The following is a 13,988-nucleotide window of genomic DNA, read 5'->3' as shown; positions in this document are numbered from 1 at the left end:
AACTGTTTGACCAAAGATACCTTGAAATCAAGTAAAAGATCTATGGCCGAAAAGTTCCAACTCTACCCACTTTTTTCCAGGAAAGTTTAGGGTCGAAAGAGGGAAAGTTTCAAAAGAGCGACTCATTCTTGGAACACACTAAAGCCGTTATCTCTAGTTGTCTGATTTATAAGTATGATGTGACAATGCTCGAAAATCACCTGAAGATGCTTGGCGGCAAAGGTGACCCTTGGAGCGTGGCAGCTTTAACTAGGAGCCCCCAGGGCTGCCATCGAGACAGTGTGTTCCTGGTCCTGGCTTTGTGGCTGCCGGCTGCGAGGCCTTTGGGTCTGGCTCGGTCCTGGACCGTCTGTGACTTTTTGCCAGCCCCGCCCTCATCCAGATACCCAGTCCTGCCCCGGGACGCTGGAGCCCGTGCCTGGGGGGGCCGGCGGTGCCCTTGTTCTCTCCCACACGAGCTCCCTCCCTCCTTTTCCAGTTACTTCAGTGTATCGGTTTTTGAAATTAGGTATCGATCCAGTTACAAAAGTGGTAGTTCAGTGCAAGTAGATGTTTTATCGAAGGCCACGTTGTGGTCTGACTTGCAGGACTGACAGAGGATTCCTCATGTACGTCTTGAGTGAGAAAAGAAGGAAAGTTAGAACAAACAGAATTTTAGGAGCACGCACATCTGCCTGTGCTTTCTCAGCTCAATGTGAGCGAGCAGGCTGGTCTAGACTCGGGTGCCCTTGCCCTGGCCCCACGGGTCCTCTGCGGGCGCGCCTGTGTGCCGTCCGGACCCCAGCCCATTTCTCCGCAGCCCCGTCCACCTCTCAAGTGCTCCTGTGGCCTCGGCCTTGCAGTCTCGGCGTCTTTGTGGGCAGTGCAGATCCCACCCCCTCGTGGCGGGTTGACCTGTAGCCCCTGAGATTTAGCCACGTTTGCTTGCACTCTTCAGAAGGTCGTGAGGCTTCCCATCTGCCTGGCAGATGACCGTCTGCGGGACTGATCGGGGAGGCGCGAGGGACAGGGTCACTTTACCAGTCGAGCAGCGGATCATGACTAGATGTTTGTGTGTATGTGGGAGTGAGTACCCTCTAAAATCATGAGATTTAGGAAAAACTACTCCTCATTCCACCACCAAGCACAACAGTCCCTGTCCGTTTCGGTGACTTAGTCTTTCTTCTGCATTTTAAACAGCTAAAGCCACGTTACACGTGCAGTTTGTGAACTCTTAGTTAATTTGACAAGTGTCTGTTCGTGTTTTCATTTTCGTGATCATGGTCTTTAATCTGAGCTCCAAACTTGACAGCATGTTTAGCCATCTTTGAAGCCTAATTAAACGTCCCCTACCCCCGCCCCACATCAGCCACCTTCGCCCCCACGCCTGCCGCAAGGCCCCGCGTGGCCGCAGGTGCCTTCTCAGGGAGAATCCCACCGCAGGCGGATTCCGGGAGCAGAGCTCGGCTGCCCGCAGGTGGGGTGGTGGCGCCGGCCCGGGGCGCTTGCTCCCGCCTCCCAGCCTGCAGCCCCGGAGTTCCAGAAGCCTCTGTTATTTGCGAGCAGCTGAATAACGTCCATCTGCTTTTCACATTGTCCTGTCCAGATATGAGTCACTTCCGCTTTCAGGCCAGATGGGGTTTTCTCTTTTTACTTTTTTGCATAAATCCAAATATTAAATCCTGGAACATTTAGGTGCACGTTGCTGTCCTGTGGCCAGGGAGAATGCTGACTGCATTTTTCTGTGTTCATTGACTTCGTATGTTCTCTTGTTTGAAAAGGGGGAAGTTCTGGGTAAGAGTGAGGTCATGTGGGTAAGTTGTAAAAAATACTGATCGGGAAAACAGAAAAGCTGTTTATTTGCCGACATTCTGACTGAGGAAGCCAGACAGGAACAGCATGCGATTTCACTGAGTGAAAATAAGGAGGTGTGCAACCTCAAAATGTGTTTTCTTTGTTTTGCCAGAAAGGAAATAAACGCTTTTTTGTTTTTTGGTTTTTTTTTTTTTTAGAGTAATTCCTTCCTGTAAGGTGCTATTTTAAGCTTAAAATACTCCAAACCGAATAGGTTCTAGAATCTCCCAAGGTGCATATCGACCCTGATGCAACTTTACAAAGTGAGGGAGGCCTAGGAGAGAACACTTCAGCAAGTGAAAGGTCTTTCCAGCAACAGCCCATAAACCTTGGAGTGCAGGGACCCGCCTCTTGTGTTTTCTGCTCTGTGCCCAGCCCCTGGAGTTTGACCTTGCGCACAGCAGGAATCTGACGGAACATGTTGGTGAATGAACAATTGTTGGTTTTAGAGCAAGGATCGCACATTTTTTCTGCTCAGATCCAGATAGTAAATATTTTTGGCTTTAGGAAGCATAGGGTTTCTGGCGCAACTACTGGGCTCTGCTGTCGTGGGGTGGAAAGCAGCCACCGACGATATGTAAACAAATGGCATGGCTGTGTGCCGGCAAAGCCATTTACATAGACCGGCCGGGGGCAGCCTCTAGTCCGCCAGCCCTGCTCAGAACAGCGTTGCCCACTAGAACCCTCAACGGTGACCGAATGTTCTGTGTCTCTGCCGTACGGTATGGCAGCCACTGGCCACATCTGGCTGTTGAGCACTTAGAAGGTGATTAGTGCAACCGAAGAATTGGATTTTTAATTTTATTCTGTTGTAATTAATACAAATTTAAGTGGTCACGTGTGGTTAGTGGCAACAGCATCGGGCACCGCAGGGGTTAGAACCCTCCCCAGAGCAAGTTGCACAGAGCAGTTTGTTGTTCTCTGGGAGGTCTGTTCACAGTAAGGGAAGAAAGAGTTCTGTGGCCAAAAAAACTGGGGAATTGTTAATAAGAACTGATTTATTCATCGCAGGACTGCTCAGAGCCTTTGATGTGCTTATGTACACGGACAGTTTCTCGAATTTTTCTCCTCCAAGCTTTTTTTTTTAATGTGTATTTATTTATTTTGAGAGAAAGAGGATGGCGGGGGGGGGAGGGGAGGGAGAGAGAGAGAGAGGGAGAATCCCAAGTAGACTCTGCACTCTGCGCAGAGATCATGACCTGAGCCGAAAGCAAGAGTCGGACCCTTAACTGAGCCACCACGGCGCCCCTTCCTCCAGGCTCTTTGACTGTGAAGCTTTCTGGGCGTGCCCGTGAACACCTTCGGGCACTGGTGTTCTTAGAGAAGACCTTGGAAGACTGTCCGTGTGGCAGTCCGGGACATTGGACGTCCGCAGGACGTGGAGCGTAATCATTTCAGAAGTTGACGTCAAGTGTTTTATGTCGCACGGCGAGGTTTTGAAGCTCTGTAGAGACCCCCGTAGTCCACTGCCAGGGCATGTCTAGGAATAGTGAGCAGCGAAATGGGGGAAGGGGCGTATGACCCGCACGTGTTGAAGCTCTGTATCCGTCCCGGTCTTGCCTGACTGGCCGCGGGGTGGATGACTAGACTGTCCCCATCTGCAAGAAACATACACTGGAGGAAGCAGTTACAGGGGCACTTGAGGAACTTTGCTATTTGAATCGGAAATAGGACTTACGGCCCTTCGTGTGGTTTGGGAGTTTGTCTTCAACACGTATTTGTGCTCAGATATTTGCATTTTACAAACTTAATTTGCATCTTCAAACTTAAGCTTAAGTGCTGGGAACCTGACTGTACCATCTTAAAATGTTTTTACGTTTTTCTTTTTTAATGTTTATTCATTTTTGAGAGAGGGCGAGAGATTGAGCGTGAGTGGAGGGGAGGGGCAGAGAGGGACACACAGAATCCGAAGCAGGCTCCAGCCTCCGAGCTGTCAGCACGGAGCCCGATGCGGGGATTAAACTCGGGAATGGCGAGATCATGACCTGAGCCGAAGTCAGACGCTTAACCGACTGAGCCACCCAGGTGCCCCTGTACCATTTTAGTTTTGAGGAGAAGGAGAAGGCACCCCTGTAAGTGGCAGGGAGGGGAGGGACTGATGTCTGCAGGAAGTTCTCGCGGTGCTTCTGTCTCTCCTCTGCCACTGTCCGTCTGTGTGGCTGCGGCCTCTGACAGGCCCTCTCTGGTCTTCCGAGGCTAGGAACCTTCGTTACTTCCTCCGTAACCGCTGCCTTGAACCCCTCCGGCCTGGCCCTGTCCCAGAAGGATATCCGTATCTGTTGATGAAGAGACCCAGATGGGACTGTCTGGGCACTGGTGTCTGAGACAATCACAGCCGAAAACAAGGCGCATTCGTTTTTCAGAAATCAGAACAGATCAGAACTGGTCCTTAGTCCTAATTAGAGGCTGTGCTCTTGTGCATTCAAGTCAACTTACGTTCTCTCTGCAAGCACCGTTCTCTTCCTTTTCTAGGATTTGAATTTTTGCCTGTTTTTTTCTGTTCTGCTTTTCAATTCACCACTATTCTTGCGTGTGACTGCTCGGCCCCCCTCCTCGGTTCCTCTTCCCAGGCGAGCACGCCGCAGAGGAGAGTGGACTGCGCTGGCCTCAAAAGCCTCATTTTGAAAATTACTGAAATACCAAATGCTAACTAATATGTACTTCAAGTGTTATTTCATTTTTATAATTTTGTCTGTCGTTGTTGTTGTTGTTTTTTGCTTTTACAGTGAGTGTTGAAAAGATAGACCTGAAGGGATTGTCACACACAAAAAATGAAAGAAATGTTGAATGTTCCTTTGAGGTAAGATGTCATGTTTCGTTTTGTTTTTTTTCCCCTTTTCTCCTCTGAGGGATAGGATGAAAACCTTTGCTGTGATCAGATACTTTGATTTATCTAAAGGGAAGACGGGCCTTATAGCCAAGCACCGTGCCAGTGCCGTGGGGGGGGGCAGAAAGCCAGGCGTGGGCCGCGGGCGGGCCGTCTCCAGCCCGTGCGGCTGTTCCCCCCACAACCGGGCCTCGGCAGCCCGAGTGCTAAGCGTCGTCTAGACTGCTGTGCTCAGCTGCTGCTGGCTGCTCACCAGAGTTGGCTGAAGCAGAGACTCCGTGTGAAAATTGAGACACGCTGTGTATTAGGATTGGAGGCACACAGTAACGGTGGTTCGGTGGCCTCAGAGTGTGCCAGGAGGCAAACTGGGGAGGTCCTTCGGGGCCTGGGCTCTCCCAGCCGACTGCTTTGATCCCCTGGGGTGCAGCCCCGAGCCTCACGGTCCAGCCTGGCAGCCAGGGCTCCAGTCGTCACATTTTCATTCCAGGTAGCAAGAAGAGGAAGGGAAAGTTTACTTTTCTCTTTCTTTTAAGGAACATTCCTAAAGCAGCCACAGGTACTTCTATTTCTGTTTTGTTGACCCAGACTGAGTTTCTTGGTCCCACTTAGCTGCAGAAAAGGCTGGGAAATGTATTCTGGTGGCCATGTCCCCACGGTTCTGTTTCTTACCCGCCACGTTGTGTGAGCTTCTCCTTTGACCGTGTGCCTGAATACTGATTGACAAGGAAACCTGCTTCCTGCATCCTTGTGGGGAGTGTTCTCAGGAGTCAAAGCTTCTAGTTAGTATCTAGTACGCATGCTGTGTGTGGTTCGCTAAGCTTTCACAGCTACATTGAAGTACCTGAAATACTTTTACCACTAAAAGAATAAAATCTTCGTTTGATTTGGGAGGTACACTGCATTATGGGGATCCGTTGTTCCTGTTCTGCTATGCATGTGTCTTCGAATATACGGGAAAGACTTGCCTAAGGTTTTGGAGGTTGTCAAAACTTGGGACTGGCACCCACGTCTCAGCAACGGGAGAACCTTGGAATCCCGAAATCTTTAAGGCCTCAGAGGGGCGGGACTTAGCAGGTCCCTGGGACCCTGAGCACGTTTCCTGTCCCTCGTGCTCTGTGCCTCTCTGCCATCTCTCCCCTAGGGGTCCCCCGCCTCCGTGGGGTGGAGCCGTTCTGGGCTAGGGGGCCCCACTCAGCCCATCTAGTCATGCTAGGCTTCGATCTGCCCCCGTCCTTGGGCCCACGACCTGGGCTTGTGGGAGGTGTGGTGACTGTGTCCGACACGATGCCCACACCTTCTCTCCGAAGACACGAGCTTTGGTGAAATACACGCTTAGCCTCTTGTGTCCCCTTGGAGGAGGGAGTGATGGTCAGGGGTAGGGAGGCAGTGGGCTGGCGAGAATGGGGACGCAGTGCCCTGAGTCCCCTGCAGGTGAGCTGCACGACTCCGAGAGGAGCCTGGAGCCCCGGCCTTGTGGCCACGGGCAGCTCCGAGCTGGCGGCACCGGACCTGGGAGCGTCGCCCGGTGTGGATGCCGTCACACGGGTGAGGTGTGTAGTTGAAGACGTTTCTATCCCAGTGGGTAAGCTGAAGTGTTTTAGCACTTAACGCAGAAGCTTCGGTTTCTGAAGAGCTCCCTCCTCCTGATGTGAGAACTGGTAAAAGTATTCTTGTGTTCGGGAAAGTGGTAATCCTCCAGTAACCCGGAAGTCCAAACTGGTTTTTCTTTTGGGGTGCTGACTTGATATCCTTAAGGACTTCACAGCCCACGCTGTCTTTGAAGGCACAAAGGAAGGACATAGTCACCATGAAAAAAATATTGTTTACCAAACACTTTACTTTGCACAGCTTAAACTGTGTGCTTGTTCTGTGCTGGGCTTAGAGGGGTGCCGCTGACGGCTGCCGTTTATGCGTCAGCTTGGGGACTCCTGTCCCGCAAGGAAGTGAGGCCACCTGGGGGCCGCGTACAGTTGGGCATATAACTGGGAACTCTGCTAATAGCGTGTGGGTGGCCTGGGGACAGCAGTGAACCTGCCTTGGCTTACCCTTCTATCATCTGGAACGACCCCCCCCCCCCCAATATAAGCCCCTGTGGATTTTTCCGTTTTAGAAATCAACGAGCCAGCCCTCAAGTGTGTATCGAAAGAACAGTAGCATAGTCCAGGCAATTTTGAAAAGAAGACGGTTGGAAGCTGCACACTCCTGACTTCAGGACTTGCTGCTAGACCCCAGGGGCGCCGGTTTGGGGGGTCACCACAAGGTGGGGGGGAGTCCTCAGCTCTGGGCAGAGAGTCCATGGTTAGACTGACAGGTAAACGGCCAATTGGCAGGTGGGCAGTTCAGTGAAGAAAGGATGATCTTTTCTTTCTTTCTCTCTCCCTCCCTCCCTCCCTCCCTCCCTCCCTCCCTCCCTCCCTCCCTCCCTCTCTTTCTCTTCTCTTCTCAATGTTTATTTTTGAGAGAGAGAGAGAGCAAGTGAGTGTGAGCTGGGAAGGGGCAGAGAGAGAGAGGGAGGCCACAGAATCTGAAGCCGGCTCCAGGCTCCAAGCTGTCAGCACAGAGCCCACCATGGGGCTCGAACCCATGAACTATGAGATCATGACCTAAGCCAAAGTTGGATGCTTAAATCAACTGAGCCACCCAGGTGCACCAAGGATGGTCTTTTCAACAAACAGTTCCCGAGCGAGCACCTATATGCAAAAATAGGAACCTTGACCAAACCTCACACCTTATACAAGATTACTTCAGAACTGGTCATAGTCCTAAACGCACAGCCTAAAATTATGAGTGTGGAAGAAAGCATACAAGACTGTATGGCGAGGCGGATTTCTTCACAACAGCACCAAGAACATGATCCATAAAAGACAAAATAAATACATTGGACTTGCTCAGGATGTCAAACTTGGTCCCCAGAAGGCACCTTGAGGGCTGCCTGGGTGGCTCAGTCAGTTAAGCATCTGACTCTTCGTTTCGGCTCAGGTCACGATCTCACAGTTCCATGAGCTCGAGCCCCACATCAGGCTCTGTGCTGACAGCTCAGGGTCCTGGAGCCTGCTTCAGATTCTGTGTCTCCCTCTCTCTCTGCCCCTCCCCTGTGCGTGCGCTCTCTCTCTCTCTCTCTCTCTCTCTCTCTCTCAAAAATAAACAAACATTTAAAAATTAAAAAAAAAAAAGGCGCCTTGAGGAGGTGCAAAGACAGACCACACACCAGGAGAAGGTGGTTGCAAGTTACATATTTGGTAGAGTTTTTATTTAGAGTTTGTAAAGAACTCTCCAAACTCAGTGATAAGAAAACAACCCAATAAAAAATGAGCCAAAGATGTGAACGGACACGTGAGCAGGGGACGTGTTTGGAGGACCAGTGTCCCACGTGAGCACATACTCCGTCTGTCTGACTAGTCATTAGGAGAACGTCAGGTAGACCCCTGGTGAGGCTCTGCGTGCCCACGTGGTGGCCGCAGCTGGGGACCGTCCCCGCACTGGTGGGGCATGTGCACAGGGCTGCAGTGTCTTTACAAGGTATCTGGTAGTTCTCTACAAAGTTAAATATTTCCCTGAAGTCTGACCCCTCAGTTCTTCTCCAAGGTGTTGATCCGCAGGAAATGAAAGCATTTGTTCCCACAGAGGTTTGTACGAGAATGTTCACGACAGCTTTATGTGTACCAGTCCGAGTATCCGTCCACAGGAGGGTGTGGGCCTACCCGGAGTGGAAAGGACTGAGCTGTTGCTACACCAGCAATGTGGAGAATGTGCAAATAATGACGCTGTGTAAGAAAAGCCAGAGCCCTTGCCAGAAAAGAGCGTATTCTGTCCGAGCCCACTTGCACAAGGTTGTAGGAGGCGGACACTAACTACGGTGACGCAGGAGCAGCCTCCTCAGGAAAGGAGGAGGAAACTTCTAGAGGGGACGGGTGTGTTCATTGTATCCACAGGAGTGATGGTTTCCTGGGCATAAATGCGTGCCCAAAATTACCGAGTTTTACACCCTTTAGATAGGTGCAGTTCGTCTGTTATAACTCAGTAAAACTTTTTTTAAAAAGCTACCTGAGGATTAAGCCTTTCCCTTTGCCCACAGAACCCTAACTAATGAAAATTAAATTGTCCGTTAAGTGTGGCATCTCTTGTACGGAAATAAGCAGCTCCTGTTCTGGGACTAGAGCAGGGAGAACACTTCTAGGGGCGTCCTCCGCGCGTGGCGGTGGGCCTGTGTGCTGGCAGCAGAGGGGACGCGGGGAAGCCTTCCTCCTGCCAGCCTTCCCGGGTCCGGGAGGGGTCCGCGGCCCCTGCCCACCGGCTTCGCGGTCCTGTTTATCTCCAGCTTTAATTTGTACGTATCCCTGTTTTCCAGGAGACAGATGAAAGGTGTCTTTTATAGGAAGGCTGTGTAGCCGGATCGAGATGCCGTCAGTATGTAAAAAACTGTACTACAGGTTGCACTCTGCGCTTCCTGTTCTTTTCCATGGAGTTGGTTGTGTCTTTTGCGGAAGTTGTCGTTGCTAGTCACTGGTTACTGAGGAGAGCAGATCAGGAGGCGGAAAGCAAGCGACTGGAAATCCAAAGTTAGTACGTAACCACGTACGTGGGAAATGTCCGCATTTACCAGTTCTCTCGCTCTCACTGTTAAGACACTGGAATAACTGAACCTTTTTTTAATGAAAAGATTTTCTTGTTAGATGTGAGGATAGAGAGGGGGAAAAAAAGACCAAAAGATGACCCAACCCCTTGAAATACTTACTGGACTGTAGGATTTTAATTGACTTAAAAAGAACCGTGGAACAATATTAATAAAAAAACCATTCTTTTTGTGCCATTCTTTCCCAGGAATCCAGGCATTACATTTATTTTAGTGCTAGATCTTTTCTTTGGAAGTTTTATTTTTTCATTTCAAAATAATCTTGACTTCTCTGAGTATCATCTCACCGTTGACAAAGATGAGTCTTGACCACTATTTTTTGAATTAAGTTTCTGTTTCTATCAGCTCTGTATGCAGAGAGCGGAGAGTCCAGTAATTCTGCGTCCACGGCCAGGAGGAGCAGGGAACAGTGCGTCTTGACGTGTACCACAGTGGCTGCGTGGTAGTAGCGTGACTGTGTGAGAGTTGCTGATCCTGGAGCCACGTGGTACATGCTCAGGGCTTTCCCTGGAATTGTCTCTGTTTGTGTGCCGGTTTGGTTCCTGCTTAAGGCGCGGTGCCTAGAAGTGGCTTCACCCTAGGAGTCCCCCAGTCGTCCGAAACCCCTCATCGCACTCAGTCCCGGCACCCCGTTGCTTCCATCTCTGAGCTGCGACTCTGCTACCGTGTGGAGCGGTGGTCCTTGGTGGGCACGCGGCTCTCCCCTCACCACCACTTGCCTCCCTCCATGCAGGCACCATCGCCTGTTCTGGGGTCTTATGTCATCCTTTGGTGGCTTCTTAGGGTGCTCCGGAGGTACAGTGTGTGAGGTCTGTATGCTCCTGGTGTGGTACTGAGAACACTCAGTTGGCAGCTGGACATCACTCTTCCTTAGGAAATGGGGAGCACTCCTGTCTCACTGGTGCTTTTCAGGGTTTCCTCAGTCCTGGGCGTTTGCCCACTCCTCACCCATGCTTGGCTGTGGGTCTGTTCTCATCATTGTGCTGGGACTGCATGGACCCTTTTAACCTGAAAACTCACATCCATCATTTGGGGGCCTCGTCCTGAATCCTCCCTTTTGATTTCCTCTGCTCTGCTTTTCTCTGTTTTCTTGCTTTGGAACTCCTGCTGTCTGCATTTTGGATCTCAAGACTGGTTCTTTCTTTTATATTTTTCTCTGTTTTCTTTCCCTTTGGTATTTCGGTCCACTTTAGGGAAGACTGCATCATCTCCCCTCTCTTCAATGGAATTTTTCACTCCTGTCCTGTTTCCATTTCAAGGAATGCTTTTTCTCTGACAGTTCTTTTTTCATAGCATCCTGTTCTTGGCTATGCTTTCTTCTGTAGTTCAATGAGAATAGTAATGATTGTTTTTAGTTTTTTAAAACTGTTTTCTTCTTCGCACATGGCCTTTGTTTCTACCAGGCCTACTTGGGCTCTCCAAGGCCCGGTGCTAGATGTTCTAGTGCTGGGCCCGCCTGCTCATGTCCGGGCTGTGGCAGGGCCTCTGGCCGAGGTGCTGTGGGCGACACAGGGACGTCGGGGATGGAGCTGAGAAGTCAGTCAGGGGACTGAGACATAATGTGACGTAGTCTATCTGTTTTGTGCACGTTTTGCGTTTTGTTTATTCTTGGGGTATTTTACAGTCTGTCTTGGTAGCTCTTTGAATAGGTACAGGCGACAGGAAAATTTTGTGCCATAATTTGTCTGGCAAGTTTTTTCCTTGGTGGTACGTAAGATAATGGGGTAGCTTACAATTGGTGCCACCTTGGATTTGACGGGACATGTGTCTAGCACGTGGCATGCCATGAGGCTGTTCTGTGTCCATGCCCCTCCCGGGGCCTGTCCCCTCCTCTCGTGCAGGGGTGTGGGCCCGCGGGGAAGGCTGAGGGTGAGCGTGAAGGAAGCTGTGTCAGCTGTAGAGCACGGTGGTGCCGAGGCCAGCCTGGAAGTGAGCCCTTGCTTTCTGTCTGCCTTAGGCTGAATTATCAGCTCCGTTGGGAGGTAAATGGAAATGTGTCAGGAGCTGACACCTGCAGCGATTTTGCCTGTTTCAAGCACATGACTTTTGGGGCAGCGGATGGTCTGTTTCAACATAACGTGATCTGTCCATGCTGCGCTTGTTGCTTGGGCGTTGGATTTCGTGTTTCGTGGGGTCTAAGATGCATTCACGGATGGGAACGTGCACAGAAGGAGGCAGACTCTGACCGGACTCCGTCCTCCCTGGTCGGAGAGGCACGAGGAGAAGAGAGGTCCTCCACCCCGTGTTGCACTTTGGTAGACGCGGGACGTCAGCAGTGCTTTGGGCCCGGCGTCTAAGGACCAGAGCGTTCCTGCCTCTGGTCGTGGATGGTACTGGTATTTCGTGGGTAGCAGCTTGCTCCAAACGTGTGGCCGGTGTCGTGAGAGTTGTTTGTCTCACGCAGGAGCAGGCTAGTTAAGTGCACCTTGTGGGGTCCATCTGGGCGGCGAGGCACATTCGTTCAGAGAGCGCCAGCGTGTGACGCGGAGAGGCCGCTGTGCGCCCGAGCTCCGAGGTCAGGGGAGGAGCCCTTTTCCTCAGTTGGCTTGTGTCTCGTGGGAGCTTGGTGAGACGGCCACCTTCATACTTGTCACGGCAGCTGTGGGGACGGAAGGGACTCGTGTGGATTTTGGCGGAGGAAAGGGGACGTGGGGGGCCGTCAGCAACCACGGTGGGCTGTTTCTTAGAAGGTGCGGGCAGGAGGGGGGAGCAGAGGGGGGCCACCCAAACCGCCACGCTCTGTCTACTCCATCGCTGGAAACATAATGCATTCTTTTTCGTCACTTTACTTCTGGGCTTGAAACCCTCCAGTGGCTTCTTCTGGATCTGAGGGCAAAATCCTTGCTTCATGGTCTAACCCCTCTTGTCGTGGCCCTGCCCGCCTCACCCCTCACACCCGTGCGCCTCTTCCTGTGGTGGACATGCTACTTCCCAGTTCAGGCACCTGAGTGCTGCTCCCCACCCCCGCCCGCCTCCCCCCACCTCCATTCACCCCCGCCCCTTCTCATCCCCCCCCCCCCCACTTGTTGGTGGTGCCCACTTGGTGGTGGTGGTCAGGAAACACTGGAAAAATGGGAGGGAGGTGACACAGCCCTCCCTGCAGGGCGCATGCAGTCCGTCTCTGGAAGCCTGCTTTGACCCCGGGATGAAACACAACCTCCCACCCCTCGTGTGCGGGTGAGTAAGTGCAGTGTGGACAGTCTTGGGCACACGCAGCACTGTAGAGCTTCTTCCAGAAAGCCCTTTCTGGTGCTTTCTACCCAGCCCGTGGCCCCAGCGCTCTGCTAGTTCTGACTGGCCCGGGCCCTTTCTGTCAGGTCCCTGAGGGCAGGGGCCTTGTCTCCTTCTGCCCTAAGAGGAGGTGCACTTGAGGATGGTGGGCGCTGGCATACACGGCCGGTCGTAAGGGTGAGCGACTGCGTACGAGTTTGTGGAGCCAGCCTCAGACTCCATGCTTGTGAGTAATTGGTGATATTTGAATAATTGCACACAACAGGAAGTTAAGCCTTAGGGACTTGAGCCAGGTGAGCTTTCCTCTCACGAGTCAGGGGATGTGTAACTACCCCATTCACAAGGTCCACCACACTTAGGGCTCATCACGCTCACTGCACCTGTGCCCACGAAGATTCCCCGGACAGGTGCGTCGTGAGTCACACATGTGGCGTCTGTTTTTAAGGTTTGTTTGTTTGTTTGTTTTCAAGGTCTTGTGGTCTGATTCTTCAGTAACATCAGTAACCAAATCTTCCTCTGAAGTGACTGAATTTATGTCAAAGGTAAGGTGATTAAGGGCTCTTAAAAAATTAAAAGGCTCTTGGTAACACTGCAGAGTGATTTCAGTGGATTGCTTCCTTCAGCTGGCAGAGCAAGTAATTGGTGCATGGCCATAAAAGCCTGGTCCCCGGTGCCGCGATCCGATCTCCCTGCAGTTGTGGAGGGCACGAAGGCGCAGGACGCTGTGGCCTGCACGGGCGGCTGAGGGGTGTGTGGTGTGGTTACTCTGCAGCGGAGGCTCAGAGACACTCCACCTGGTTCCACCTGGGTCTGTCGTACATACTGGATTTTCCAGTTGTTTCAACAGCTGTCACCTGAACAAAAGGTTCCAGTACTAACTAAATGCCACTTGACATGTGTACATACGTAGGCACGTGCGTGCCTTTATGGCTAATACGTCTTCGGAGTCCACTGGCCCGGGTCAGAGTGGTGAACCTCTGTCTTTAGCCAAAGCAGGTGCATCTTAATGAGTCCCCTTATTTCATGGAGTGACGTATGTAAGGTGTCTCCGAAGCGAGTGTTACGTTTTTCGCTATAAAGTCAAGGACGTAATCCTGTAGGAGAAAATCCAGGTGATGGGTCCTGTTTTAAAAGCTCAGACAGAAGTTGTTCGCTGGCGCCTTTCCTCCTGGCCCGTGAGCCATGCTTTCTGGGATCACTGCCCCTCCCCCTGGATGCACTTTCCTCTGTCACACTGAGAATGCTACATTTCCCCTCCTGTGTGCCTGGCCTCTCGATTGGTACGAAATCCATCGCTCTGGCCTGTGGTGATGCAGGCGGGAACTTGGACCCGCTGGGTGGGCGCAGTGCTGCTTGTCTGCTGGACTTGGGGCTCCCTGGCCTCCTTGGGGATCTGGTTTATTGCCTTTTGTTAATTCTGGAGGATTCTCACCCATGATCTCTTCACATGTTTCTTCTGCCCCA

At 51.6% G+C, this 13,988-nt stretch overlaps 1 protein-coding gene across 5 annotated transcripts in view; it reads left to right on the top strand.

Moving 5' to 3' along the window:
- The window catches only part of ZCCHC14 (zinc finger CCHC-type containing 14), a 57,483-nt gene that overhangs the window by 29,652 nt on the left and 13,843 nt on the right, over positions 1-13,988 (top strand). For all 5 annotated transcript variants that reach the window (XM_042969914.1, XM_042969912.1, XM_042969911.1 and 2 more), the window contains exons 3-4: positions 4,560-4,633; positions 12,995-13,066. In XM_042969914.1, coding sequence (XP_042825848.1) covers positions 4,560-4,633; positions 12,995-13,066 — 146 coding nt within the window. The remainder of the gene's footprint in view (positions 1-4,559; positions 4,634-12,994; positions 13,067-13,988) is intronic.

The sequence above is a fragment of the Panthera tigris genome, chromosome E2 (assembly GCF_018350195.1).
Source record: "Panthera tigris isolate Pti1 chromosome E2, P.tigris_Pti1_mat1.1, whole genome shotgun sequence".
Lineage (NCBI taxonomy): Eukaryota > Metazoa > Chordata > Mammalia > Carnivora > Felidae > Panthera > Panthera tigris.
Note: the sequence above shows the minus strand (reverse complement) of the source record. Positions and strands in the feature narration are given on the sequence as shown.